The sequence below is a fragment of the Scyliorhinus torazame genome, chromosome 4 (assembly GCF_047496885.1).
Source record: "Scyliorhinus torazame isolate Kashiwa2021f chromosome 4, sScyTor2.1, whole genome shotgun sequence".
In the NCBI taxonomy this organism is placed as follows: domain Eukaryota; kingdom Metazoa; phylum Chordata; class Chondrichthyes; order Carcharhiniformes; family Scyliorhinidae; genus Scyliorhinus; species Scyliorhinus torazame.
Genome location: NC_092710.1, coordinates 360,601,283 through 360,615,310, shown reverse-complemented (window position 1 = coordinate 360,615,310; position 14,028 = coordinate 360,601,283). Strand labels below are relative to the sequence as shown.

The 14,028-nt window shown below is 44.3% G+C and overlaps 1 protein-coding gene across 1 annotated transcript in view; it reads right to left on the bottom strand.

The window, feature by feature from the left end:
- The window catches only part of LOC140411522 (equilibrative nucleobase transporter 1-like), a 128,229-nt gene that overhangs the window by 93,165 nt on the left and 21,036 nt on the right, over nt 1–14,028 (bottom strand). Inside the window, exon 2 of the mRNA XM_072500608.1 lies at nt 3,741–3,954. Coding sequence (XP_072356709.1) covers nt 3,741–3,954 — 214 coding nt within the window. The remainder of the gene's footprint in view (nt 1–3,740; nt 3,955–14,028) is intronic.

The window sequence follows — 14,028 nt, the reverse complement described above, 5'->3', positions numbered from 1 at the left end:
GAACACAGTCCAGTCCATCACCCGAATCTGCCTCCCATCCATTGACTCCACCTACACCTCCCGCTGCCTGGGGAAAGCGGGCAGCATAATCAAAGACCACTCCCATCCGGCTTACTCACTCTTCCAACTTCTTCCATCGGACAGGAGATACAGAAGTCTGAGAACACGCCAGAACAGACTCAAAAAACAGCTTCTTCCCCGCTGTTATCAGTCTCCTAAACGACCCTCTTATGGACTGACCTCATTCACACTACACCCTGTATGCTTCGCCCGATGCCGGTGTTATATTGTTCCATTGTGTACCTTGTGTTGCCCTATTATGTATTTTCATTTATTTTATTTTATTTTCATGTAGTTAATGATCTGTTGAGCTGCTCCCCTAGAAACACTTTTCACTGTACCTCGGTACACGTGACAATATACAAAATCCAAATCCTTCCATTATATAGCCTGGTTTGATATCCCCTTTCTCTTTTTCTCTACCTTGTCTACCACTCAACTTCCTTTATTTATTCCCTGCCATCTGACAATCATCTCCCTCTGTCTGATCCTGTTTATCACCCTCGCCCTCCCTCCGAACTATCATTCATTGCGATTTCCCTTATCTCTCTACCCCAGAATCCGCTTCTCTCCGTTCATAACCATCTATCCACTGGTCATTTGACCCGTGATTTCACGACTTTACTTCTTGTTTCCCGTTATCATTTTTGCTTCTCTTGTGCTTTTCACTTTCTCAAATGTTCCCATCACTTATTCATCTTTAATTCTTGTATCTCACCACTTACCTTTCCCCATGCTCTATATTGCTGTTTCTCCCTCTTACTCTCAAAGCTCCCTCTCTTCACTTGGCGTCTTCTCCATGCTCACACAGTTTCTACTCCTCCTCTCGGTTTCGTTACCATTGTGTCCATTCTTCACACTTCTCTCATAATGTTCACTGTCTCTAAACTCCTTTCGCTTTCCATCGAACCCACTCCCTCCATTAGTGTTGTATCCTGCCTTTTATTCCGATTGATCTATCCATTCCGTTCGTCCGCCCTTTCCATCTGACCTGTCCACTGTCTTTCAATCGCTCCTTAACTCTCAACCCCCTCCCTCCTGCTCTCTTCCCGTCTGCATGTCACTGTTTTCAACGTTTCCTTCTCTGTCTCCCCTCCCCGTCTGCTACTCTCTGCTTCTCTCTAGCTCCATCTCTTCTCTCCTCGCTGTATCTCACCTGTGAAGTTCCCGTTCCCACTGCCTCTTCCCATTGATATCCCTCTGCTCGTCCACCACATTCCCCATCCTTTCTCGATACCTGTTCATCGTCTGTCTTTCATCCACAAACTGTTTGATCCCTCGTTCTCCGTTGCACATCATAATTTGCCCAAATGTCTCCTTCTTCACCATCTGCTTGTCCTCTTCCACCACCTCTCCCATTTATCTTCCTGCCTTGATATTTATGTCGTCATTGTGTACAGAAATAGTGCCAGAAGACTGGAGGATATCAAATGCTGTCCCCTTGTTCAAGAAGGGGAGAAGAGACAACCCCAATAAATATATATCAGTGAGCTTCCTTCTGTTGTGGGCAAAATCTTGGAAAGGATTATAAGAGGTAGGATTTATAATCATCTAGAAAGGAATAATTTGATTGGGATAGTCAAAACGATTTTTGGAAGGGTAGGTCGTGCCTCACAAACCTTCTTGAGTTCTTTGAGAAGGAGACCACACAGGTGGGCGAGGGTAAAGCAGTTGCTGTGGTGTATATGGATTTCAGTACAGCGTTTGATAAGTTTCCCCACGGTAGGCTATTGCAGAAAATACGGAGGCCTGGGATTGAGGGTGATTTAGAGGTTTGGATCAAAAATTGGCGAGCTTGGTGTGCCACAAGCATCTGTTTTGGGGCCACTGCTGTTTCTTATATTTATAAATGACCTGGAGGAGGGCGTAGAAGGATGGGTGAGTAAATTTGCCGATGACACTAAAGTCGGTGGAGTTGTGGACAGTGCGGAAGGATGTCGCAGGTTACAGAGGGACCTAGATAAGATGCAGAGATGGGCTGAGAAGTGGCAAATTGAGTTTAATGCGGAAAAATGTGAGGTGATTCATTTTGGAATGAGTAACAGGAAAACAGAGTATTGGGCTCATGGTGAGATACTTGGTAGTGTAGATGGGCAGAGAGTTCTCGGTGTCCATGTACATAGATCCTGAAAGTTGCCACCCAGGTTGAGAGGGTTGTTAAGAAGGCGTACGGTGTCTTAGCTTTTATTGGCAGAGGGTTTGAGGTCACGTTGCAGCTGTACAAAACTCTGGAGCGGCCACATTTCGAGTATTGCTTGCAATTCTGGTCGCCGCATTATAGGAAGGATATGGAAGCATTGGAAAGGGTGCAGAGGAGATTTACCAGGATGTTGCCCGGTATGGAGGGAAGGTCTTATAAGGAATGGCTGAGGGACTTAAGGCTGTTTTCGTTAGAGAGAAGAAGGTTAAGAGGTGGCATAATAGAGGCATATAAGATGATGAGAGGACGAAATAGGGTCGACAGTGAGAGCCTTTTTCCTCTAATGACGATGGCTAGTACGAGGGCACATCGCTTGAAATTGAGGGGAGATAGGTGTCAGAGGTAAGCTCTTTCCTCAGAGAGTAGTAGGGATGAGGTATGGCCTGACTGCAACAGTAGTGGACTCGCCAACATTAAGGGCATTTAAATGGTCATTGGGCGAACATCTGGATGATTATGGAATAGTGTAGATGGGCTTTAGAGTGGTTTCACAGGCCGGCGCAACATCGAGGGCCAAAGTACTGCGCTGTAATGTTCTATTGTTTCTTGACTATTGGCCTTCAGCCAATACTCTGGCTCAACTTCCATCTTTCCTGTTACACTCTCCTTTTCTTCCTGCACTTCCTTCCCACCCCACCTTCTCTTCTTTGTCTACCTCATCCGTTGTGTCTTTACCTCTCTCCCTACCTTTCACTCCACTCCACAATCATAACTGTTGTTGCAATTTCTCCCACTCCCTTTCCTTCCACCTCCTTGCTTTCTATTTCGCGTTCCACTGATCTGTGTTCTGGAGTTACTGATGTTTGAACGCTCTATCCCTTGCCCATTTCTCCCTCTCCTAACTCACTCTTTCCTTTTGTGCTTCTTTCTGCTCCTTTTTTCAAGTCTGGAGCTTTGCTCGATCGTCCTAAATATCGCCTTGGATAATTGACCTTTATGCTTGCTGAAACTGATGACATTTCCTTTCTCTCTCCAATACCTCCTACGTTAGAACACTTCAATCAGCCCTCCTCTTAAAAGCCTTTGTTCCGTGGAGAGCTACTTGTAAGTAAGTGCTGTTGTTTACCCCTGCATAATCCAACTAAATCGCTTTTGACATTCAAGGCCAACACATTATTTCCGAAGTATGAGAACAAAACCCTCTAATAATGCAAAAGCGATGTTCTATACAGGTTTATTTTAACATCCTGCGTTATACTTAACTCCCGCATTAAAAACGACCAATGTACACCTCTCTGGCCCGGATGGAGGTGGAATGGGCTCTTACTTGAAGCCCTACACAATGATGGAGTGAGTATTGCTAAATTAAACTCATGTTTAATATGAGCATGACAAGGGCTTAACCTCAGTGCACGTAAACCGGTGTCTCTCAGTCCGCTGGTCATTCCTCCCTCTCTCTCTGTCTCTCGTTCCACCCCACCCCGCCCCGCCCACGGCATACCAAATTTCCAGACACCCACACATTGCTGCAGACACTTACCGGAGAAATTCCTCGCTCCGTCACTGCTGGAATTGAGGAGTGTGTCACAGACATCGAGGAAATATTTCTCCTTTCTCAGCACGAAGGCGAGTGAGGGCCAGCCGTAGATGACACCCGCGAAGCCCAGACATTCGAACAGCCCAGTGGCAAAGCAAAAGTACAATCTGCACCGGTCTCCCAAAGACTCCATTCGGCTTAACTCCTGGTGTATTTCCTTTAATAAAATAGAAACGTTCGATTAATATGGCTGACAGGAACAGAAAGTTGAATTTACACAACATCTATCATCACGACAAGACATTGTCAATAGTTCAGTCGACAGTACAGGGCATTTCCCAAGTGCAGTTATTATTGTTGCATACAATTTGGACAAAATCCGATCCCACACATTCTAATAAAATACGAGACCACCTGCTTTACATCACTCTATACAAATCAGTAATAACGGACACTGGCCAACTGGGCTCCACTCCTCATTTGGGACAGTGGGATTTTATAAATCTCGAGATGAAATGTTACTTAGTACTGAAAAGCGAACCTTTCCTACTGGACAACGCTCCATAAGCCTCGAGTCTCTCAAATGTATTGCTCTCATGGTGCTCCAGCTCTATACACAAATGAGCCGCGGAATCCTCAGCTCTGACCTTCTGACAAAGCAGCATCCTCTCGGCACTGAAGTTACTCGATAGAAACCTTTCCTGAGATCTGAACCACTCAAAATGTAGAGCGCCCTGTACTGACCAGAGAATCGTGCAGCGGACCTTCAGTTCTCGACCTCAGTCTGTGCAGCTCGAATCCAGACCTCCATGTCAAAAAGTCCAGACCTGGATGTAAAACTGAATAACAGAGCAATCGAGAGTGAAGAGCAGATAGGCTCACCTGTCACATTATATGTAAGCGAATATAGTGGGTCACCAAGTTCAGGCGGTGTGGGTCATGAAAATTTGCCAGTGGATCGTGAAGGTTGGCCATGTGCTTCGTGACGTTCAGCTGGCGCGAGTCGCAAAGGTCAGCCGATGTGGGTCCCGGAAGAGGGCCGGTTGGTAGAAATGTGTCCCGGGCCAAAAACATTTGAAAACGTTGCTCTAAGGTCTAAATCCCTGGCAACATTGTGAAAAAATATTAACTCTTTAATCTACAAATTGCTGCCACCTATTGCTGCCTAAGGCCCCTTAGACAGGATCTCGTATTGCCTGCGAACGTACTTACCATACCTCCTACATTTTCATGTCGATCAACAGTGTAAACGGCATTCAATAATTGCAGACTTCCTCTTCCTTTGGTTGAAATAAACAACGTATCGTCAAACCCGGACGTCCAAAAGCGCTGCACAGTCAAATACGCATTTTATCACATGTACTCCCTGTTGTAATTATGTGGAAATGTGTACTCCCTTTTCGAATGTAGACAGGAGTCACTCAGACAAATAACACAAATAATAGCAATATCTCACAAATAAGAAGACCAGCTAAACAATTCTTTTGCATTATTGAGTAAACAATGCACCAGGAAACCTGGGTGAAAGTACCATGTTTCATTTAAATGACGTACTTGGGATCTATTTTCTCACTGAAACATCCAGCGTGTCTGGCACTCTGAATTTTTTAACGCTCTGTTGTGCCCATAAACTGAAGGTCAAATCCCGACCGACCAATCACCGGAATAAGCGTCAAATCGCAATGACGAGCATCGTGGCCGGAGGTGCTTTCCGCAATGCACAGTGGCACTCCCTGGAATAACTTGCTGCCCAGTGCACAGTTTGGATTTGATGAGGGTTATCCAACTCCAAATCTCATTATGGCTTTGCTCCAAAAATAGCATCATGGTGAAATGTAAGAAGCCGCATGACAGTGGCATTCCTTATCATCAAATAAATATAGCAACGTAATGAATCAGAGGAAATTTGAGGTTTCGGGTATCAGAATGCATGTCTGCACCATTTGTGATGATATGTTACACAGGAAAATGGATGTGTCTTGTAGAAACTATTCATCAACTGTGCATCTGTGCATCTCGACAGCAGTTCAACAGTCTTGTTAGGCCTACAGATCTTCAATGTTTTCACTAACGTCCTTCAGTATAAGCTGATGAAACAAGCTAAGATAGTCTGACCACCAAATGCAGCTGTCCATGGCTGCATGTGGAATGATGCAGGCAATACTGATGATTCTGCTGTTACTTACAGAAGCCCACTTCATTGGTCCTCGGCTACGTGCAGGCTGCTCGATACCTGCACGGCGGTAGCATATACTGCCATTTACATGATGTAGTGAAGTGACGCATCAGGCTCGTCAGCCCATTCCACAGCGAGCAGTTTGAATGTCGCGTTCTGGCATTATTATGCGGCCAAACTTCAAGAGAAAATTGAGAGATGATTTCGTATCCGAAATCGACACTGCTGACATTGGTGTACCGTGGATTGCACGGAGCAGTTCTGAACTCAGGCTCAATGTTGTACAGTTGTTGGTGCATGAACACATCAGAGGTAGAAATTGAGCTGGATTCTATGCAAACCTTTTTTTTAAATTTAGAGTACCCAATTATTTTTGTTTCTCCAATTAAGGGTCAATTTAGCGTGGCCAATCCACCGAACATGCACATATTTTGGTTGTGGGGGCGAGACAGACACAGACATGTGGGGAATCTGGAAACTCCACACGGACAGTGACACGGGGCAGGATTCGAAACCGAGTCCTCAGCGCCGTAGTCTCAGTGCTAACCACTGCGCCACATGCCGCCCCGAACTTTATGCAAACCCGAGGAAACTTGGCAATTACATAGCATTCCATAGCCACAGTTTCACCATCGTTGCCTCCATTCTCTCCATCTATGTCCATTCTCTATTTATGCCCTTCCCTCGTTATCAATTTGTCGTTGGGCAGAATACTTGGACACACACATGGAACAGAGAATCAGGAGGAGGGCACTCTGTCCTTCATAAGAAGAACATAAGAACTAGGAGCAGGAGTAGGCCATCTGGCCCCTCGAGCCTGCTCCGCCATTCAATGAGATCATGGCTGATCTTTTGTGGACTCAGCTCCACTTTCCGGCCCGAACACCATAACCCTTGATCCCTTTATTCTTCAAATAACTATCTATCTTTATCTTAAAAACATTTAATGAAGGAGACTCTACTGCTTCACTGGGCAAGGAATTCCATAGATTCACAACCCTTTGGGTGAAGAAGTTCCTCCTCAACTCAGTCCTAAATCTACTTCCCCTTATTTTGAGGCTATGCCCCCTAGTTCTGCTTCCACCCGCCACTGGAAACAACCTGCCCGCATCTATCCTATCGATTCCCTTCATAATTTTATATGTTTCTATAAGATCCCCCCCTCATCCTTCTAAATTCCAACGAGTACAGTCCCAGTCTACTCAACCTCTCCTCGTAATCCAACCCCTTCAGCTCTGGGATTAACCTAGTGAATCTCCTCTGCACACCCTCCAGTGCCAGTACGTCCTTTCTCAAGTAAGGAGACCAAAACTGAACACAATACTCCAGGTGTGGCCTCACTAACACCTTATACAATTGCAGCATAACCTCCCTAGTCTTAAACTCCATCCCTCTAGCAATGAAGGACAAAATTCCATTTGCCTTCTTAATCACCTGTTGCACCTGAAAACCAACTTTCTGCGACTCATGCACGAGCACACCCAGGTCTCTCTGCACAGCAGCATGTTTTAATATTTTATCATTTAAATAATAATCCCTTTTGCCGTTATTCTTACCAAAATGGATAACCTCACATTTGTCAACATTGTATTCCATCTGCCAGACCCTAGCCCATTCACTTCGCCTGTCCAAATCCCTCTGCAGACTTCCAGTATCCTCTGCACGTTTTGCTTTACCACTTATCTTAGTGTCGTCTGCAAACTTGGACACATTGCCCTTGGTCCCCAACTCCAAATCATCTATGTAAATTGTGAACAATGGTGGGCCCAACACTGATCCCTGAGGGACACCACTAGCTACTGATTGTCAACCAGAGAAACACGCATTAATCCCCACTCTTTGCTTTCTATTAATTAACCAATCCTCTATCCATGCTTCTACTTTCCCCTAAATGCCATGCATCCTTATCTTATGCAACAACCTTTTGGGTGGCACCTTGTCAAAGGCTTTCTGGAAATCCAGATATACCACATCCATTGGCTCCCCGTTATCTACCGCACTGTTAATGTCCTCAAGAAATTCCACTAAATTAGTTAGGCACGACCTGCCCTTTATGAACCCATGCTGCGCCTGTCCAATGGGACAATTTCCATCCAGATGCCTCGCTATTTCTTCCTTGATGATAGATTCCAGCATCTTCCCTACTACCGAAGTTAAACTCACTGGCCTATAATTACCCACTTTCTGCCTACCTCCTTTTTTAAACAGTGGTGTCACGTTTGTTAATTTCCAATCCGCCGGGCCCACCCCAGAGTCTAGTGAATTTTGGTCAATTATCACTAGTGCATTTGCAATTTCCCTAGCCATCTCTTTTAGCACTCTGGGATGCATTACATCAGGGCCAGGAGACTTGTCTACCTTTAGCCCCATTAGCTTGCCCATCACTACCTCCTTGGTGATATCAATCCTCTCAAGGTTCTCACCTGTCATAGCCTCATTTCATCAGTCACTGGCATGTTATTTGTGTCTTCCACTGTGAAGACCGACCCAAAAAACCTGTTCAGTTCCTCAGCCATTTCCTCATCTCCCATTATTAAATCTCCCTTCTCATCCTCTAAAGGACCAATATTTACCCGAGCCACTCTTTTTTGTTTTATGTATTTGTAGAAACTTTTACTATCTGTTTTTATATTCTGAGCAAGTTTACTCTCATAATCTATCTTACTCTTCTTTATAGCTTTTTTAGTAGCTTTCTGTTGCCCCCTAAAGATTTCCCAGTCCTCTAGTCTCCCACTGATCTTTGCTACTTTGTATGTTTTTTCCTTCAATTTGATACTCTCCCTTATTTCCTTAGATATCCACGGTCGATTGTCCCTCTTTTTACCGTCCTTCCTTTTTGTTGGTATAAACCTTTGCTGGGCACTGTGAAAAATCACTTGGAAGGTTCTCCACTGTTCCTCAACTGTTTCACCATAAAGTCTTTGCTCCCAGTCTACCTTAGCTAGTTCTTCTCTCATCCCATTGTAATCTCATTTGTTTAAGCACAAAACACTAGTGCTTGATTTTACCTTCTCACCCTCCATCTGTATTTTAAATTCCACCATATTGTGATCGCTCCTTCCGAGAGGATCCCTAACTATGAGATCCTGAATCAATCCTGTCTCATTACACAGGACCAGATCTAGGACCGCTTGTTCCCTCGTAGGTTCCATTACATACTGTTCGAGGAAACTATCGCGGATACATTCTATAAACTCCTCCTCAAGGCTGCCTTGACCGACCTGGTTAAACCAATCAACATGTAGATTAAAATCCCCCATGATAACTGCTGTACCATTTCTACATGCACCTGTTATTTCTTTGTTTATAGCCTGCACCACCTTAATGTTACTATTTGGTGGCCTATAGATTACTCCTATCAGTGACTTTTTCGACTTACTATTCCTGATTTCCACCCAAATGGATTCAACCTTATCCTCCATAGCACCGATGTCATCCCCTACTGTTGCCCGGATGTCATCCTTAAATAACAGAGCTACACCACCTCCCTTACCATCCACTCTGTCCTTCCGAAAAGTTTGATACCCTAGGATATTTAACTCCCAGTCGTGACCATCCTTTAACCATGTTTCAGTAATGGCCACTAAATCATAGTTATTCACGATGATTTGCGCCATCAACTCATTTACCTTATTCCGAATACTACGAGCCTTCAGGTAAAGTACACTTATGTTGGTTTTTTTACCTCTGTTCTTAATCTTAACACCTCGATCAGTAACCTCTCCTAAGTTATATTTCCTCTTAACCTTTCTCCTAATTTTCCTTGTCGTCGAACCCACTTCGAGCCCGGTCCGCCATCCATTATGATGATTGCTGATCATCAACATCAACAGCCAGGTGCGCACCCACACCTCGCTGCCATCCATTGATTCATTTAGCTCCACTAGCTATATCTAATCCCTTCTTGAAGTTTTGCAACGTTTTGACATCAACTGTAATAATAATGTAATAAACGTTATTGTCATAAGTAGGCTTACATTAACATTGCAATCAAGTAACTGTGAACGTCCCGTAGTTGCCACATTCTTCGACTTTTCGGGGACACTGAGGGAGAATTCAGAATGTCCAATTCACTGACAGCACGTCTTCCGAGACTTGTGCAAGAAAACCCGAGAACCCGGAGGCACGGGAAGAGACTCCGCCCAGTCAGTGAGCCAAGCTGGGAATCGAACCTGGTACCCTGGAGTTGTGATGTAATAGTTCTACCAACTGTGCTACCATGCCTCCTCACTACTTTATGTGGTAGTGCAGTCGATAGATTTATCACTCTCTCCATTATGATATTTCTCCTCACCTCAGTCCTAAAATGTTGATGCCTTATCCTCAAACCATGCCTCCCAGTTCTGGACTCCCCTACCATAGGGAACATTCTTTATGAATTTCCAGGTCTTATCCTGTTAGATTCTTCTATGTTTCTATGACATCTCCGCTCTCTCTTATGAACTCCAATGAATATAATTTTGACCGACTTAGTCTACCTCGTATTACAGTCCCGCAATACCAGGAATCAGCCTTGTAATCCATCGCTGCACTCCGTCCGTAACAAGTACACCGGTCCTCAGGTCATGATTCCAAAACTGCACACAACACACTAGATGTTATCTCACCAATGCCCTATACACCTGCGGTAAAACATTTCAATTGTATACTCAAATCCTCTCGCTATGAAGGCCAACGCACCATTAGCCTTATTTGCTGCCTGCTGTTCCTGTGCGCTTACTTTCAAGGATTTATGCACGAAGGCAACAAGGTCTCGCGGAGTAACCACCTCTCTCAATTTACACCCATTAAAAATAATCAGCTTTCCTTATTTGACGAGTTCTCTCGTCCAAATCATTAATATATAATGCGAACAATTGGGGTCGAAGCACAGATCCCTGTGGTACCCGACTAGTCACTGCCTGCCAATCGAAAAAAGACCCATTTCGATCAAATGTTTGCTTCCTGTCTGCTAACCAACTTCCTAACTATCACAAAAACGAGATGCAACCCGTGTATATTTAGCATACCGAATGATCGGCAACGTGAGACCTTGTCGACAGCCTTCTGAAAGTCTGAATTAGCCCTATCCACCAGTTCTACCTGGTCGACAATATTAGTCACAGCTTAATATAATTCTAGTAGATTTGTCAATCATGATTTTCCTTTTATTAATCGATCTGAGTTTGTCTGATTGTACCACTGCTTTCCAAGTGCTGTGTTATGATATAGTTGATGATGCACTCCAGCAACTGTCCACCTCCCGACTTTAGGCTCGCGGCTCTATCGTTCCCTGTTATCTCTCTCGCGAAATGTTTGAATAGCGTGGTTATATTAGCTACCTTCAGGCATTTCTTTGTTCCAGTTTTAAATTGCCCCGTTTCCGAATGTAATGGGTCTACATTACTTTTTATCAAGCTTTTTTCTCTTTACATAACTCGAGAAATCTTTACAGTAAGTTTTTATATCCCCCGATAGTTTTCTTTCATGGTGTATATTTTCCTTCGAAATCAATCCCTTGGTCCTCCTTTGCTGAATTTATAGCTCATCCCAGTCCTTATGTCAATATTTTTTCTTGCTAACCAATATGCCTCTTATTTGAATCTAATACTATCTTTAATTTGCTTTCTCAGCGACGGTTTGAGGCACCTACCTTGTTAATCTTTCACCAAATAGGAAAAAAGCAGCTTTTGGACTTTACCTATTCGATCGTTGAATGCCTGCCATCGCCTTTCCACTGTTCATCCTTTCAGAATTATTTCCCAATCCATCATACCCATCTCAATCCTCAAGCCATCATAGTTACATTTATTGAGGTTTGGGACACTGGTCTCAGAATCAACTACCTCACTCTCCAGCTTCATAAATAAATCTATCATGTTATTGTGACTCATCCCCAAATTTAATCTCACCACTAGATTGCCAACTAAAAATTTCTCATTGCACCTTTGAAGGTGGCCTGTTTCTTTGTTGGATCCTCAAAGTAGTAGTCCAGATAACCATCTGGGATGCACTCCAAGACTCCCTCCTCAGATGGACTGTGATTAATTTGACTCACCGAATCAATATGCAAATTCAAGTCACCCATAATCACAGATCTTCCTTTATCATGTGCGTCTCTGACTTCTTGTCGAACGCATTTTGTAACATTTCCACCATCGTTTTGTGTTGGGTATTCCAGGCCAACGAATGCCTTTTTCCCTTTGGTATTTCGTAACTTGACCCATAGATTCCACATCATCTGTGCTAATATACTTCCTCAATATGATTGCAATATCGTCTTTCATAATTAATGCAAATCTATCACTTGTTCCTTTCTGTTTGTCCTTCAAAGAACAAAGAACAAAGAAATGTACAGCACAGGAACAGGCCCTTCGGCCCTCCAAGCCCGTGCCGACCATGCTGCCCGACTAAACTACAATCTTCTACACTTCCTGGGTCCGTATCCCTCTATTCCCATCCTATTCATGTATTTGTCAAGATGCCCCTTAAATGTCACTATCGTCCCTGCTTCCACCACATCCTCCGGTAGCGAATTCCAGGCACCCACTACCCTCTGCGTAAAAAACTTGCATCGTACATCTACTCTAAACCTTGCCCCTCTCACCTTAAACCTATGCCCCCTAATAATTGACCCCTCTACCCTGGGGAAAAGCCTCTGACTATCCACTCTGTCTATGCCCCTCATAATTTTGTAGACCTCTATTAGGTCTCCCCTCAACCTCCTTCGTTCCAGTGAGAACAAACCGAGTTTGTTCAACCGCTCCTCATAGCTAATGCCCTCCATAACCAGGCAACATACTGGTAAATCTCTTCTGCACCCTTACTAAAGCCTCCACATCCTTCTGGTAGTGTGGCGACCAGAATTGAACACTATACTCCAAGTGTGGCCTAACTAAGGTTCTATACAGCTGCAACATGACTTGCCCATTCTTATACTCAATGCCCCGGCCAATGAAGGCAAGCATGCCGTATGCCTTCTTGACTACCTTCTCCACCTCTGTTGCCCCTTTCAATGACCTGTGGACCTGTACTCCTAGATCTCTTTGACTTCCAATACTCTTGAGGGTTCTACCATTCACTGTATATTCCCTACCTGCATTAGACCTTCCAAAATGCATTACCTCACATTTGTCCGGATTAAACTCCATCTGCCATCTCTCCGCCCAAGTCTCCAAACAATCTAAATCCTGCTGTATCCTCTGACAGTCCTCATCGCTATCCGCAATTCCACCAACCTTTGTGTCGTCTGCAAACTTACTAATCAGACCAGTTACATTTTCCTCCAAATCATTTATATATACTACAAAGAGCAAAGGTCCCAGCACTGATCCCTGTGGAACACCACTGGTCACAGCCCTCCAATTAGAAAAGCATCCTTCCATTGCTACTCTCTGCCTTCTATGACCTAGCCAGTTCTGCATCCACCTTGCCAGCTCACCCCTGATCCCGTGTGACTTCACCTTTTGTACTACCATGAGGGACCTTGTCAAAGGCCTTACTGAAGTCCATATAGACAACATCCACTGCCCCACCTGCATCAATCATCTTAGTGACCTCCTCGAAAAACTCTATCAAGTTAGTGAGACACGACCTCCCCTTCACAAAACCGTGCTGCCTCTCACTAATACGTCCATTTGCTTCCAAATGGGAGTAGATCCTGTCTCGAAGAATTCTCTCCAGTAATTTCCCTACCACTGAAGTCAGGCTCACCGGCCTGTAGTTCCCGGGATTATCATTGCTACCCTTCTTAAACAGAGGAACAACATTGGCTATTCTCCAGTCCTCCGGGACATCCCCTGACGACAGTGAAGATCCAAAGATTTCTGTCAAGGCCTCAGCAATTTCCTTTCCAGCCTCCTTCAGTATCCTGGGGTAGATCCCATCAGGCCTTGGTGACTTATCTACCTTAATATTTTTAAGACACTCAACACCTCGTCTTTTTGGATCTCAATGTGACCAGGCTATCTACACACCCTTCTCCAGACTCAACATCTACCAATTTCTTCTCTTTGGAGAATACTGATGCAAAGTATTCATTTAGTACCTCGCCCATTTCCTCTGGCTCCACACATAGATTCCCTTGCCTATCCTTCAGTGGGCCAACCCTTTCCATGGCTACCCTCTTGCTTTTTA